We start from the raw sequence: 15856 nt of genomic DNA, 5'->3' as shown, positions 1-15856 counted from the left end.
ACCCCAGAAGAAAATTCATGGGAACACACCAGACATTCCATGGTCCTCAACACTTGATACTAGGCTGAGTTGAACAGTGGCCCCTCACTATTTTTGCCCTTCCTGGGTATGACTGTATTAGTCTGTTTTCACACTGCTATAAAGAACTACCTGAGACTGGGTAATTTATAAAGAAAAGAGGTTTGACTGGGCGCAGTCACTCATGCCTGTCCAGCACTTTGGCAGGCCGAGGCAGGCAGATCTCAAGGTCAGGAGATCAAGACCATCCTGGCTAACACAGTGAAACCCCGTCTGTACTAAAAATACAAAAATTAGCCAGGCGTGGTGGCAGGCACCTGTAGTCCCAGCTACTCGGGAGGCTGAGGCAGGAGAATGGTGTGAACTCGGGAGGCGGAGCTTGTAGTGAGCCAAGATAGTGCCTCTCCACTCCAGCCTGGGTGACAGAGTGAGACTCTGTCTCAAAAAAAAAAGAAAAAGAAAAGAGGTTTAATGGACTCACAGTTCCATATGGCTGGGGAGGCCTCAGGAAACTTACAATCACGGAGGAAAATGAAGGGGAGGCAAGGCACATCTTACAAGGCAGCAAGAAGGAAAGAGCAAGCAGGGAAGTGCCACACTTTAAAACCATCAGCTTCCAGGTGTGGTGGCTTACGCCTGTAATCCCAGCACTTTGGGAGGCCAAGACAGGAGGATCCCTTGAGGTCAGGAGTCCAAGACCAGCCTGGGCAACATGAGGAGACCCCTGTCTCTACAAAATAGAATTAAATTAAATTAAAAACAAAGCCTCTAGACGCCGGGAAAACAAGGAAAGCAATTCTCCTCTAGAGCCTCCAGAAGAAATGCAAACCTTCAGTCACCTTGATTTTAGCTTAGGGGAGCTCAGAACCCCAAGGGGGCTGGGTAAGGTGACTCACGCTTGTAATCCCAGCACTTTGGGAGGCCAAGGCGGGCGGATCACTTGAAGTCAGGAGTACGAGGCCAGCCTGGCCAACATGGCAAAACCCTCCACAAAAAATACAAAAAAAATAGCCAGGAGTGGTGGCCTGCTCCTGTAATCCCAGCTACTCAGGAGGCTGAGGCAGGAGAATCACTTAAACCCAAGAGGCAGAGGTTGCAGTGAGCCAAGACTGCACCACTACACACCAGCCTGGGCGACAGATGAGACTCTATCCAAAAAAAAGAGCCAGGCGCGGTGGCTCAAGCCTGTAATCCCAGCACTTTGGGAGGCCGAGACAGGTGGATCATGAGGTCAGGAGATCAAGGTCAGGAGATGCTAACACGGTGAAACCCCGTCTCTACTAAAAAATACAAAAAACTAGCTGGGCAAGGTGGCGGGCACCTGTAGTCCCAGCTACTTGGGAGGCTGAGGCAGGAGCATGGCGTAAACCCGGGAGGCGGAGCTTGCAGTGAGCTGAGATCCGGCCACCGCACTCCAGCCTGGGCTACAGAGCGAGACTCCGCCTCAAAAAAAAAAAAAAAAAAAAGGGGGTGGGTACACAGAGCCAAACTATATTAATGACCTTCTTTGGAAATAGGGTCTTTGCAGATGTAATTATTTAAATTAAGATGAGGTCATATTGGAAGAGGGTGGGCCCTGAATCCAGTATGACTAGTGTCCTTATAAAAAGGGGAGAGTTCAGGCCTTGTGCCTTACACCTGTAATCCCGGCACTTTGGGAGTCTGAGGCAGGAGGGTTGCTCCGAGTTCAAGATGAGCCTAGGCAACATAGCAAGACCCTGTCTCTACAGAAAGAAAAAAAAAATACATAAAGAAGAAGAAGGCAGGCACAGAGGCTTATGCTTGTAACCCCAGCACTTTGGTAGGCCAAGGCGGGCGGATCGCTTGAGGTCAAGACTTCAAGACCAGCCTGGCCAACATGGTGAAACCCTGTCTCTACTAAGAATACAAAAATTAGTTGGGTGTGGTGGCCCGCGCCTGTAATCCCAGCTACTCTGGAGACTGAGGCAGAAGAATCGCTTGAACCCAGGAGGTGGAGGTTGCAGTGAGCCGAGATGGCGCCACCGCACTCTGGCCTGGGTGACAGAGTGAGACTCCTTCCATCTCAAAGAAAAAAAGAGGAAGAAGAGAGAGAGATGGAGTCACACAGAAAGAACACAGCCATGTGACCAACAGAGGCAGAGATTAGAGGATTGCTGGTAACCACCAGAACCTAGGAGGAGGCAAGGAAGTCCTCTCCCCTGGAGTCTTTAGAATGAGCATGGCCCTGTCAACACCTTGACTTTGGACTCTGGCTTCCAGAACCGAGCGATAACAACTCTCGTTTGCTTTAAGCCACCCATTTTACGGTACCTTCTTATGGCAGCCCTAGAAAACTATTAGGTTGATGCAAAAGTAATTGCAGTTTTGCCATTAAAATGGCAACCCATGTCACCAGCAAGAGGCAAGAAGGAAATCAAAGTAGCTCCTGTAACTCTGTGGTCGCATCTGAGTCTTTGCACAACTTCCTTCTCTCCACTATCTAGTCTCTGTGGCCCAGACCACCCACATTCCTGGGGAGGAGATCCGATTGGCCCAGCTTGAGTCACAGGTCCAACCTGACCCAATCAACTGGGACGAAGGAATTGAGTCACCTGTTGCCAGGAGTGTTATTCAAAACAGGCAAACCACCCTGTAGCCAGACAGACGGTGACCAATCAGGTTTGACCAATCAGATTTGGCACTGGCTCCCGGACCAGAGTTGGGGGGACCATCCTTCTCTCCCCACAAATCCCATGTTAAGGCCTGGGTTGCAGGGTCACAGGGCTATCCTAGCAGGCCAGAGGATGCGTCTAGTTATAGGGGTGGTCGTGAAAGATCTGTACGGTGGGGAAATTATGGGGCTGAAGAAACTGGCCAGCTCTGTAGAGCAGAGAGGGACAGGATGTGCTGGTAAATGGTTAACAACCAACTCTCCAGAGGGAGGAAAAATGAGTGTTTATTATAAATTGTATTGGCATGTAAACAACCTTGGAGACATAGCGATACCCTCCCTGTCTCTGCAAAAAAATTAAAAAGTTAGCCAAGTGTGGTGGTGCACACCTGTGATCCCAGCTACTCGAGAGGCTGAGATGGGAGGATCACCCGAACCTGGGGAGGTCGAGGCTGGAGGCTGCATTGACTCATGATTGCACCGCTGCATTCCAGTCTGGTCAACAGAACAAGACCATCTCAAAAAAAAAAAGAAAGGGCCGGGCGCGGTGGCTCAAGCCTGTAATCCCAGCACTTTGGGAGGCCGAGGCGGGTGGATCACGAGGTCAGGAGATCGAGACTATCCTGGCTAACATGGTGAAACCCCGTCTCTACTAAAAATATAAAAAACTAGCCGGGCGTGGTGGCGGGCGCCTGTAGTCTCAGCTACTTGGGAGGCTGAGGCGGGAGAATGGCGTGAACCCGGGAGGCGGAGCTTGCAGTGAGCCGAGATCACGCCACTGCACTCCAGCCTGGGAGACACAGCGAGACTCCGTCTCAAAAAAAAAAAAAAAAAAAAAAAAAAAGAAAGAAAAAAGCTAGTCCCCAAGTATCACACAGGAGGTGGAGGCTGGAGATGAGTCTTTAAATTCCTCACACATTACCATAACTCAGATTTTCTTTCAGTCTGTTTCTGGATGTTTCTCTAGCCCCCTAGCCCTGGCACAATGCTGGCACATTACAGATGCTCAATACACACAAATAAGCAAATAAGTACAATGAATTAATAGAAAGGATGAATCCCAGTTGCTTGGGAGGCTGAGGCAGGAGGATCGTCTAAGTCCAGGAGTTCAAGACTAGCTTCGGCAGGGTCGAAGACCCACCCCCCCAAACAACTCCCCTAAAAAAGCCCATTCCACAAACTCAGGAACCTCTTTAAATAGATATATAGATATATATATAGATATATAGATAATATATATAATACATTATCTGAGCTCAGGCTCAGAATAAATATCAAGGTCCAACTTGAGGAAGGAGTGGGTGAGGAGAGTCCTCAAGGGGAGGTCAGCAGCAGGGGTCCCTGCCAAGCCCCTTGAGGTAGAGAAATTACCAGGGACCCAGCACCAGGGGTCTCCATGAAGGATGGAGTAGGGTTCAGTCTCTGTCCAGGTGGGCTGCACCCAGGCTGGGAGTTATTCAGACCTCGGTGAGGGGAGTCCGGCTGGGACTTCGGGGGTCACCCGGAAGAGCCCCAAGACTGTGGCGCCCTGGGTAAGCTGCCAGGCATGGCATGCCCTGGCCTCAGTGTGCAGATGGACACCCAGGCGCTGGCCAGCACCCAGGTGCAGCAGGCGGCCCTGGAAACCGAAGGCCGAGTTCCGAGCCTCGGAGGAGGCGGATGGCAGGTCCACAGTCAAAGCCAGGGCGGCAGCCCCAGCAGCAGAGCGCAGTGGCTGCAGGTGCAGCGCAAGCGAAACGGAGCCTGAGCCCTCGCCGGCCACCACGCGCTGCAGCATTAGTTGCAGGAAGACGTAGTAGACGCCAGCCTTGGCCACCACCAGCTCCTTTGTGTCCTCCTTGTAGCTCAGGCCCTCCGCCAGAGACACGCCTGCCAGGCCTGGGTCGCTGTACCAGCTCAGGGGCCCATCGGTCAGCAGAACTGTGGGAGGATAGGATGCACTTAGTTTCGCTGAGCTTGTCCCAACACAGCTGGGCGTGGCCACGGAGCAGGACAGCGCAGCTCTGGGAGAAATGAAAGGGTGAGGGGGGTCGAGGGGAGGCGGGGTGGGGGGGGACGGGGGAGGGAAACGGGGAATTGTGGGGTGGGGAGTGGGGCAGGGGAGCGTGGGGGGAGGAGCTGAGGGTGGGGGGCGGCTGATTGAAGGAGACTGAGGTCGTAGGGGACTGGACTTTGAGCGGGGGTAGGGCTGGGGAAGGGAAAGAAGGGGATAGAACAGAGGAAGGGAATCCAGGGGGAAGGCCAAGAGTCAGGACAGGGCAGAACTCCAGGAGGCTGGGTGGGGAAGGAGCGATGCGGCTGCGGGGGGAGACTTTCAGGAAGAGGAGGACGGGGTGAAAAGCAAAAGGCCGGGCGAGTCTGGCTGGAAGAGGCCTCGGGGAGGGGTAAGGGGACTCCTGGAGAGGGCAGTGAGGGGGTTGGAGGGAGCAGCAGATTCCAGACAGAATGGAGATGGGGGAGAAGGGAGAGAAGGCAGGAAAGGGGAGAGGAGAGGTGGAGAGGGAGGCTGGGAGGGAGCTGGGAGGGAGAGGGAAGGTCGTTAGGAAAGGGGGAAGTTTTAGAGGAAGGATCCATCAGGGAATCAAGGGAACTTTGAGACGGGTGGACAGAGGACCTAGTAAGAGAGGACTTCAAAGAAAGGAAAAGGGAGGAGGAAGGGGCGGAGGAGGGGTTAGGGAGAAGGAAGCACCAAGGAGAGAAGATGGCAGGGAGGGGGTCTCTCGACTGCGAGGGGAAGGGGTAGGGAGGAGTATTGGGCAGGGGGAGGGAAAGAGGGGAAGGGAACTCTGGAGTGGGGAGGGAACGGGGATGGGGTCTCTGGAGGGAAGGGGGAAGAGGTCTCTGGAGGGGGAGGGATGGGGTCTCTGCAGGGGGGAAAGAAGGGGGGTGGGGTCTCTGGAGAGGGAGAAGGGGGAAGGGGTCTCTGGAGAGGGAGGGAAGGGGGAAGGGGTCTCTGGAGGGGAGGAGAAAGGGGAGGGGTCTCTGGAGGGAGAGGGGAAGGGAGAAGGGGGTCTCTAGAATGGGAGGGGAAGGGAGAAGGGGGTCTCTAGAATGGGAGGGGAAGGGAGAAGGGGGTCTCTAGAATGGGAGGGGAAGGGAGAAGGGGGTCTCTAGAATGGGAGGGGAAGGGGGAAGAGGTCTCCAACGGGAAGGGAAGGGAGTCTCTCGACGGAGAGCGAAGGTGTGGGGAGGAGGGTCTTGGAAACAGGGAGAGGATGGCATTGGGGAGGAGGGTTTGGGGAAGGGGTAGGGTAAGAGACAGGGAGGAGGGTCTAGGGGAGGGGAAGGGGAGAGGAGGAGGGCCTGGGGATGGGGGAGAGAACGGGAGTAGGGAGGAGGCTCTGGGGGAGGAGAAGAGGTGGGGAAGAGAGGCTGGAGGAGTGGGGAAGGGGCAGGAAAGAGGGAAGAAAAGCAACAGGGAGGAAGATTTCAAAAAGAAGGAGGCCAGAGACACAAAACCAGGCTGGGGGTTGGGGATGTCAAGCCCCAACTCTGAGAGGGCAGGGGTCCCAGGTGGGCCCAGATGGGGGTCTGATGGGGAGGCCATGGTATCCAGAGAGTCAGGGCAAGTCAGAAAGAGGGACGAAAGAGGGATCGGTGGCGTTCAAAGAGGTGAAGTGGCAGCTTTCAGAGAAGGCAGCGGTCCAGGGTCAGAGTGGGTGGGCCAGAGCGGGTGGGCGGCAGAGCCCCACTCTCCAGGTGTTCCCCCTTCTTAGTATCCCCAGGAGGGGCCAGGGACCGGAAGTGGCGCAGGACACTCACCATTTTGGGCCACCAGCTGCGCAAACATGCCCTGTTAAAAGTGGAAAGAACGAAGGTGGATGGGGGTTCCCCGAGAAAATGGAGGTTCTGTCTCCACTCACTTCAGTTGTCAGGGTCCCCAGGGTCTGTGCAGACCTGAAGCCTACGCTTCCCTTCACTTCCAACTAAAGAACACTGAGAACACACACACGAATACACACACAAACACACACAAACACACCACAAACACACGAACACACACACACAAACACACACGAACACACACAAACACACCACAAACACACACACGAACACACACAAACACGAACACACACAAACACACCACAAACACAAACACACAAACATACCACAAACACAAACACACGAACACACACACCACACACACACAGGAACACACACACACGAACACACACAAACACACACACAAACACACACACACACACACAAGAAACTGGTGGCTCAACCTGCCCCAAGGACAGACCTCCGAGAATTCAGGAGGGAAAATAGATCCCTCTTCTTTCCAGCCCCCTTGCGGGGATTCCCCTGGGGGTCTTGCAAGGGAGAGGGGGATACCTCAACGGTTGGGGATAAGGCTCTTTGGGAGTTAGCAAAGGAACTGGGGGTCTCCCTGGTGGTCCCAGATAAAGAGGAAGTGCCCCCCTCGGATAGCGGATGGAAAAGTTTCCCCCGCAGGGATGCGGATCTTGTGAGGTTGCCGCGTAAAAAGAGGTGCCCTCTCCGTCCTAAGTCCTACATAGAGAAAGGAGGCTATCGAGGGTTGGAGAACCGCGGAGGGTCTCCCTTCCAGGGTGCAGATGGGGTGCCTTGGGAATGCGGAATGAAGAGGGGTGCCCCCACCCAGTGCCACATGGAGGAGAGAAGCCAGCCTTTCTCCGACCCGGGGTGCAGAAGACGTGTCCTTGGGGGGTTGAGGACGGTGGGGGTCTCCTCCTCTTGGCCTGGGGTGCTGATGGGGTCTCGTGGGGATGTGGAATGAAAGGGGTGCTCTCCCGTGCAAGACGGAGAAGGAGAGCCCTTAGAGGTCCAAAAAGAACTTGTCGGGGTCCCCTCTCCCCCGTGCGGGATACAGATAGGGTCTCCTAGCGGGCGCAGGATAAAAGGGGCGCCCCCCGGGCTAGAAGAAGAAGGAGACCCTTGGGGGGTCCAAAAAGAACTGTTGGGCAGTCTCCTCCCCGCCCCCGGCCTGGGATACTGATGAGGTCTCGTAGGGGTGAGCGATGAAAGGTGTGCCCCCTCGCCCCGCCTCGGTGCTAGATGGAGAAAGGGAGCCCCCGTGAGTCTCCTCTCCCAGGCCGGGAGTGTAGAACAGGTGTCCCTGGGGGTGCGGGAGGGAGAAGGGAGTCCCACAGGGACGGTAGGGGTCTCCCGCGAGACCAGCTACCGAGGGTCGGGGCACGTCTCACCTGCCGCAGGTCCAAGAGGCCGGCGGGATTGTCGGGCGAAAGCTCGGGACCCTCGCGGAGTCTCGGGCTAGCCGCGGAGCCAGGCGAGGCGTGAGCCCCGGACACGGCCCAGGGGCGGGCGAGGAAGACGGTGCAGGCGGCAACGAGCAGCAGCAGCACGGCCACCAGAGCCCAAGGCAGCAGGCGGCAGGCGCGGGCGCGGGGCGCGGGAGGCCACGGGGCCTCGGGGTCCAGGGCAGCGTCAGAGGCGCATTCCATGACCGGCGACCGGAGACTGCCGGCAGACACAGCGCGCAGCCTTTTATAGACTTCAAAAAGGGTACCGCTGTCACGTCCCTCCGCCCGCGGCCACGCCCCTTCCCAGCCCAGAGCCTTTCCCCTTGCCCCCGTGACTCTGCGAAATTTTCTCCACTCGGATCTCTCTCCGCCTTTCGCTCTCCTTTGCGTTTCCGGCCTTCCAAGCTCGGCCCCAGGTTCTTTTCTGCCTGCTGTGTCTCCACTGCCCTGGTTCTCCCTCTCTGCCGCTTTCCCGGTATCTCTGTGGGTCTCTTGCTGACTCAGTCTCCTTTGCTCTGTGTGTCTCCCCGTTAACGTCTTTCTCTCTCTCTCTCCCTGTCTCTGGCTCTTTTATCTATCTCTGTCTCTCTGTCTCTGACTCTCTCTGTCTCTGACTCTCCCTATCTCTGGCTCTGTTATCTCTGTCTCTGTCTCTCTGCCTCTGGCTCTGTTATCTCTCTCTGTCTCTGCCTCTGGCTCCCTCTCTTTATGCGTCTCTGTGTCTCTCCCTGTCTCTGTATGTCTCTGGCTCTCACTCTTTCTGTCTCTCTGCCTGTTTCTCTCTGTCTCTGATTCCCTCTGTCTCTGACTCTCTATCTCTCCCTGTCTCTCTCCTTTTCCTTGTTAGTCTCCGTCTCCTTCCCCTCCTCTCAGCACCCCCTAGCCTCCCATCACTAGGACTCCCCCAGGTTCCCCCACATCCAGCACTTCCTAAGAAGGGTCAGGCTTCAGCCAGGCCTCAACCACCCCCACTCCTGGAGCACCTGCCCCCAAGCCCCAACCCCCCCCAATGGAACCCTGAGTGTCATGCTCAGCCCTCCTGCCCACCTTCCCCAGGATCCCTGGGCCTTCCCTGGCCTGCCCCCACCCACCCACTGGATGCTTCCCGGCAGGAGCCCCTCGGGACCCTATAAGCAGAAGCTCGGAGAGTCCAGGTGGAGAAATTCCCCTTGCGAGAAAGAGACAGTGTGGAGCCAGTTGGAGGAAACTCACATTTCCCATCTGCTCTGGCCTGCTGGAGGCGGCCAATCCGGGGCTGGGAGGATGGGCCAAAAAGCAGTGAAAACTTAGCCCCAAAAGAGGAAGTACTCCTAGATGGAGAGGGAGGTGACCCGGGGAAAGCCCTTGGCTGGTGTTGAAGTCCTGGTCTGCCCAGACCAGTGTGGGTCCACACTAGCCAACTCCCTTCCCATCTCCCAGCCCCACGGGAGATGGGAGGTAGACCACACCTTTTATCCCTCTGCTAGCAGGAGTCAACAGCCCATGAAATAAAGGGACTTGTTTTGTTTTCAGATACCAGCTCTGTTGCCCAGGCTGGAGTGCAGTGGCACGATCATAGCTCACTGCAGCCTCCAATCCTGGGTTCAAGCCATCCTCCTGTCTTAGCCTCCTGAATAGCTGGAACTACAGGCACATACCACCATGCCTACCAATTTTTTTTAATTTTTTACTTTTTTATAGAGACAGGATCTTGCTATGTTGCTCAGCCGGTCTCAAACTCCCGGACTCAAGCGTTGCTCCTCTCTTGGCCTCTCAGCGCTGTGAGTGCAGGCATGCATTCCATGCCCAGTCATAAGGGAGACTTCTCATGCAACAGAACAAGTATCTTCCGATGTCAGCACTGTGTCTGATCCTGTATTGGGCCTCCCTGGGGGATTACAGAGAAAACAATAATGATACTGGCTAGTGTTGAAGGAACATTACCAAATGCTAAACACTTCCTATATACGGTTTGGGTTCTCCACGTGTGAGGCCCAACCCAGCAACAGGGCCACTATCAATTAGCTATGCAAATTCTAGCACCTGGAAACTCTCTGGAGGGGGCGTCCTCCAGAAGATTCTCACAACCCGGCCCGTAAGTTTGAGAATGCCACTTGTGCCCACGTTTTTCCTTCGCAGCTGCTGTTCCTGGGCCTGGAACATTCTTTCCCCAGACCTGCAACTGCCAGACACCTTCTTACCACTCATGTCTCCCTATATACCATCCCTTCCGGGTCAAGGTGACAAACTGAACCAGCCTCTGCTTTCACTGTCTCCTAAAACTTCACTGTAGTGACACTTAAGCAATTGTTCGTAAACCAAAAAAAATTACAAGCCAGCAGAATGGAAAGGTGAGTTTCCTTAGATTTCCACCACCCCCAAGACTTACTTGTTGGTGAATCCCCTCAACCATGAACAACGTGGTGGATGGCGGCTAAAATACAGAAGTTTGCCATAGATAAATTTGCGGAAGAAGGCAGGGCACGGTGGTTCACGCCTGTAATCCCAGCACTTTGGGAGGCTGAGGCAGGTGGATCACCTGAGGTCAGGAGTTCAAGACCAGCCTGACCAACATGGTGAAACCCCATCTCTACTAAAAATACTAAAATTAGCCAGGCGTGATGGCAGGTGCCTGTAATCCCAGCTACTCAGGAGGCTGAGGCAAGAGAATCGCTTGAACCCGGGAGGCGGAGATTGCAGTGAGCCGAGATGGAGATCGTGCCACTGCGCTCCAGCCTGGGTGACAAAGTGAGACTCTTATCTCAAAAAGAAAAAAAAAAAAAATGCGGAAGGGACATGAGCTCCTCTCCACTTTCCATAAGACAGAATCAGAGAAGGAATTTTTTGTTTTAAGATAGGTTCTCGGCCCAACCTGGTGGCTCACGCCTGTAATCCCAGCACTTTGGGAGGCTGAGGCGGGTGGATCCCTTAAGTTCAGGAGTTCAAAACTAGCCTGGGCAACATGGTGAAGCCCTGTCTCTACTAAAAAAAAAAAAAAAAAAAAAAACTACAAAAATTAGCTGGGTGTGGTGGCGCATGCTTGTAGTTCCAACTACTTGGGAGGCTGAGGCGGGAGAATCACTTGAACCCGGGAGGTGGAGGTCGCAGTGAGCCGAGATTGCACCACTGCACTCCAGCCTCGGTGACAGAGCAAGACTCTGTCTCAAAAATAATAGCATCTCACTCTGTTGTCCAGGCTGGAGTGCAGTGCTGTCATCACGGCTCATTGTAGCCTCAAACTCCTCGGCTTAAGTGACCCTCCCGCCACAGACTCCCAAAGTGCTGGGACTACAGGAAACAGCCACCTCACCTGGCCCTTTCTAAATCATTTTTATTGTTTTGAGACAGGGTTTCACACTGTCACCCAGGCAGTGGGTAATCACAGCTCACAGCAACCTCAACCGCCAGGCTAAAGCAATCCTCCCACCTCAGCCTCCCAAGTAGCTAGGACTATAGGCACGCACCACGATGCTCAGCTAATTTAGTATTATTTGAAGAGATGAGATTTCACCATATTGCTCAGTCCACCTCCTTGGCTCAACTGATCCGCTCATCTCGACCTCACAAAGTGCTGGGATCATAGGCGTGAGCTACCTTGGTGGGCTGCTGGGCCGCCAGGCCCTTTTTTATTCTTTTTTATTTTTTATTTTATTTTATTGCATTTTTTCCTAAGTGAATGCACACAGGATATTTTATTTTATATTTTAATTGAGACAGAGTCTCTCCATGTTGCCCAGGCTGATCTCTAACTCCTGGGCTGAATGGATCCTCCTGCCCTGACCTCCCAAAGTACTGGGATTACAGGTGTGAGCCACTGCGTCCAGTTTTTTTTGTTGTTGTTGTTTTTGTTTTTTTTTTTCCTTAAGAGAAAGGAAAGGCCGGGGGCAGTGGCTCACGACTGTAATCCCAGCACTTTGGGAGGCCAAGGCGGGTGGGTCACAAGGTCAAGAGATTGAGACCATCCTGGCTAACACGGTGAAACCCCATCTCTACTAAAAAATACAAAAAATTACCTGAGCATGGTGGCACACGCTGTAGTCCCAGCTACTCGGGAGCCTGAAGCAAGACAATTGCTGGAACCTGGGAGGCGGAGATTGCAGTAAGCCAAGATCGCACCACTGCACTCCAGCCTGGCGACAAAGCAAGACTCCGTTTAAAAAAAAAAAAAAAAACAGACAGGAAAATGGGCTGGGCACCGTGGCTCATGCCTGTAATCCCAACACTTTGGGAGGCCTAGGTGAGTGAATCACCTGAGGTCAGGAGTTCAAGACCAAGCTGGTCAACATGGTGAAACCCCGCCTCTACTAAAAATACAAAAAAAAATCAGCCAGGCATGGTGGCACACACCTGTAATCCCAGCTACTTGGGAGGCTGAGACAGGAGAATTGCTTGAACCCGGGAGACGGAGGTTGCAGTGAGCAGAGATCACGCCTTTGCACTCCAGCCTGGGTGACAAGAGTGAAACTCTGTCTCAAAAAAAAAAAAAAAAGAGAGAGAGAGAAAGGGAAATGGCAGAGTTTCTGGAAAGAGAAAAAAAGTTGCGGGTAGTGGGAAACAGGAGTGTTCATTGAACCTGGAATGTGAATGTGAAATTAAGACGCACACATGCCCTCAGCGCTTACCTCTACTCCCTCCGCATCCAGGATCCAGAAGATGGAGAGGCAGAAGGTTCCTCTCCAAGGAAACTGACCAACCAGGAATAAAGACTTTTTTTTTCCTTTTTTTGAGACAGTCTTGCTCTGTCATCTAGGCTACAGTGTAGTGGCACCATCTCGGCTCACTGCAACCTCTGCCTCCTTTTAGTAGAGACAAGGTTTCTCCATGTTGGCCAGGTTGGTCTTGAACCCCTGACCTCAAGTGATCCGCTCGCCCCAGCCTCCCAAAGTGGTGGGATTACACACATGAGCCACCGCGCCAGGCCAGGAATAAAGATTAAAAGATACTGATGCTGCTGGGCATGGTGCCTCATGCCTGTAGTCCCAGCTACTCAGGAGGCTGAGGTGGGAGGACTGCTTGAGTCCAGGAGGTGAAGGCTGCAGTGAGCTATGATTGCACCACTACACTCCAGGCTGGGCAACAGAGCGAGACCCTATCTTTAAAAAAATAAATAAAATAAATAAATAAGGAAAAGAGAAAGAAATATAACATAAAGGTTAAGCGCACTCTAGGCCGGGCGCGATGGCTCACGCCTGTAATCCCCACATATTGGGAGGCTGAGGCAAGCGGATCACTTGAGGCCAGGAGTTTGAGACCAGCCTGGCCAACATGGTGAAACCCCACCTTTACTAAAAATACAAAAATTAGATGGAAGTGGTGGTGCGAGCCTGTAATCTCAGCTACTCTGGAGGCTGAGGCAGGAGAATCACTTGAACCTGGGAGGCAGAGGCTGCAATGAGCCACGATCACGCCACTGCTCCCCAGCCTGGGCAACAGAGAAAGACTCTGTCTCAAAAAAAAAAATAAAATTTAATAAATTTTAAAAAGATTTAAAGATACTGGTGCCACAGGACATGGTGGCTCACGCCTGTAGTCCTAGCTACTCAGGAGGCTGAGTTGGAAGATCACTTGAACCCAGAAGGCTGAGGCTGCAGTGAGCTAGGATCGCACCACTGCACTCCAGCCTGGGTGACAGAGTGAGACGCTACCTCTAAAAACAAAAACAAAAACAAAACAAAAGGAAACGAGAAATAATTGTAGCATAAAGGTTAAGAGCACTCTAGAGCCAGGATCAGCAAACTTCCAGCCAAAAGCTGAATATGGCCCACTGCCAGTTTTTGTGCAGCCTTGCAAATGAAGATTCTTTCACTTAATTGTTTTTGTTTTTGAATGTCTGGAAAAATATCAAAAGAAAAATAACATTTCTTGCCGGGCGTGGTGGCTCAAGCCTGTAATCCCAGCACTTTGGGAGGCCAAGATGGGCGGATCACGAGGTCAGGAGATCGAGACCATCCTGGCTAACACGGTGAAACCCCGTCTCTACTAAGAAATACAAAAAATAGCTGGGCGAGGTGGCAGCGCCTGTAGTCCCAGCTACTCAGGAGGCTGAGGCCGGAGAATGGCGTAAACCCGGGAGGCGGAGCTTGCAGTGAGCTGAGATCCGGCCACTGCACTCCAGCCTGGGCTACAGAGCGAGACTCCGTCTCAAAAAAAAAAAAAAAAAAAAAAAAGAAAAATAACATTTCCTGACACGTGCAAATGATATGAATTTCCCATTTACTGTCCATAAATAAAGTGTGCCTGGCACACAGCCACACTCATTCATTCCGTATTGTCTTTTTTTTTTTTGAGATGGATGGAGTCTTACCCTGTCGCCCAGGCTGGAGTGCAGTGGCATGATCTCGGCTCACTGAAAACTCTGCCTCCCAGGTTCAAGCAATTCTCTGCCTTAGCCTCCCGAGTGGCTGGAATTACAGGCACCCGCATCCACGCCTGACTAATTTTTATATTTTTAGTAGAGACAGGGTTTCACCGTCTTGGCCAGGCTGGTTTTGCACTCCTGATTTCCTGATCCACCCTCTTTGGCCTCCCAAAGTGCTGGGATTACAGGCCTGAGCCACTGCACCCGGCCTTCATTCATTCGAACTCCCAGGCTCAAGTGATCCTCCCTTCATTCCTCATTGTCTATGGTGGCTTTGCTGACACTATGGTGGAGTTGAAGAGTTGTGACGAGGGACTGACTAGCTCACAAAGCCCAAAATAGTTACTGTCTGGTCCTTCTCAGAACAATGTTTGCTGTCTCTGGAGTCTTCAATTCCAGCTCTTCAGAGTTCTTGCTGTGTGGGATGGGCGCAGTGGCTCGTGACTGTAATCCCAACACTTTAGGAATCCAAGGTGGGAGGATCACTTGAACCCAGGAGTTCAAGACCAGCCTGGGCAATATAGCAAGACCCCCATCTCTAAAAAAACAAACAAACCAACAAAAAACAAGGCCAGGCCAACATCCTGAAACACCGTCTCTACCAAAAATACAAAAGGCCGGGTGCGGCGGCTCATGCCTGTAATCCCAGCACTTTGGGAGGACAAGGCGGGCAGACCACGAGGTCAGGAAATCGAGACCATCCTGGCTAACACGGTAAAACTCCGTCCGCACTAAAAATACAAAAAATTCTCCAGGCGTGGTGGCGGGCACCTGTAGTCCCAGTTACTCTGGAGGCTGAGGCAGGAGAATGGTGTGAGCCCAGGAGGCGGAGCTCGCAGTGAGCCGAGATCGTGCCACTGCACGCCAGCCTGGGCGACAGAAAGAGACTCCGTCTCAAAAAAAAAAAAAAAAAATCAGCCAGGCATGATGGCACACGCCTGTAGTCCCAGCTACTTGGGGGACTGAGGCAGGCGAATCACCTGAACCCGGGAGGCGGAGGTTGTGGTGAGCCAAGATCGAGCCACTGCACTTCAGCCTGGGCAACAGAGTGAGACTCCATCTCAAAAAAAAAAAAAAAAAAGAATTAACCAGGTGTCATGGCACACACCTGTGGTCCCAGCTACTCAGGGAGGCTGAGGTGGGAGGATCGCTTGACCTGGGGAGGCACAGGTTGCGGTGAGCTATGGTTACACCACTGCACTTCAGCCTGGGCAAAAAAGAGCAAGACCTTGTCTTTCAAATAAAAACAAAAATAAAAAAAGAAAGACAGGCTGGGCATGGTGGCTAATGCCTATAATCCCAGTACTTTGGGAGGCCAAGGCAGGTGGATCACCTGAGGTCGGGAGATTGAGACCAGCCTGATTAACATGGTGAAATCCCGTCTCTACTAAAAATACAAAAAATTAGTTGGGCATGGTGGCACATGCCTGTAATCCCAGCTACTCAGGGGACTGAGGTAGGAGAATCGCTTGAATGTGCGAGGCGGAGTATGCAGTGAGCAGAGATTGTGCTGCTGCACTCCAGCCTGGACAACAGAGCAAGACTCTGTCTCAAAAAAAGAAAAAGAGGGCCGGGCGCGGTGGCTCAAGCCTGTAATCCCAGCACTTTGGGAGGCCGAGACGGGCG

At 53.1% G+C, this 15856-nt stretch overlaps 1 protein-coding gene and 1 long non-coding RNA gene across 2 annotated transcripts; both read right to left on the bottom strand.

Moving 5' to 3' along the window:
* Positions 1–2917: 2917 nt before the first annotated feature.
* On the bottom strand, positions 2918–8135 carry LOC105484635 (TNF superfamily member 9). Its single transcript, XM_011746458.2, has 3 exons — positions 7837–8135; positions 6413–6443; positions 2918–4570 (listed from the first exon to the last, which is right to left on the bottom strand). The coding sequence occupies exons 1-3, from the start codon at positions 8092–8094 to the stop codon at positions 4104–4106; spliced, it is 756 nt and encodes a 251-aa protein (XP_011744760.2). The 5' UTR covers positions 8095–8135; the 3' UTR covers positions 2918–4103.
* Positions 8136–9546: 1411 nt separating this feature from the next.
* Positions 9547–12674, bottom strand: LOC139360355 (uncharacterized). Its single transcript, XR_011617676.1, has 3 exons — positions 12495–12674; positions 11886–11952; positions 9547–9760 (listed from the first exon to the last, which is right to left on the bottom strand). It is a non-coding gene; the product is annotated as an uncharacterized lncRNA (long non-coding RNA).
* Positions 12675–15856: the final 3182 nt, after the last annotated feature.

This window comes from Macaca nemestrina, chromosome 20 (assembly GCF_043159975.1).
Source record: "Macaca nemestrina isolate mMacNem1 chromosome 20, mMacNem.hap1, whole genome shotgun sequence".
Taxonomy (NCBI): domain Eukaryota; kingdom Metazoa; phylum Chordata; class Mammalia; order Primates; family Cercopithecidae; genus Macaca; species Macaca nemestrina.
This window is presented reverse-complemented; position numbering and strand designations above follow the sequence as displayed.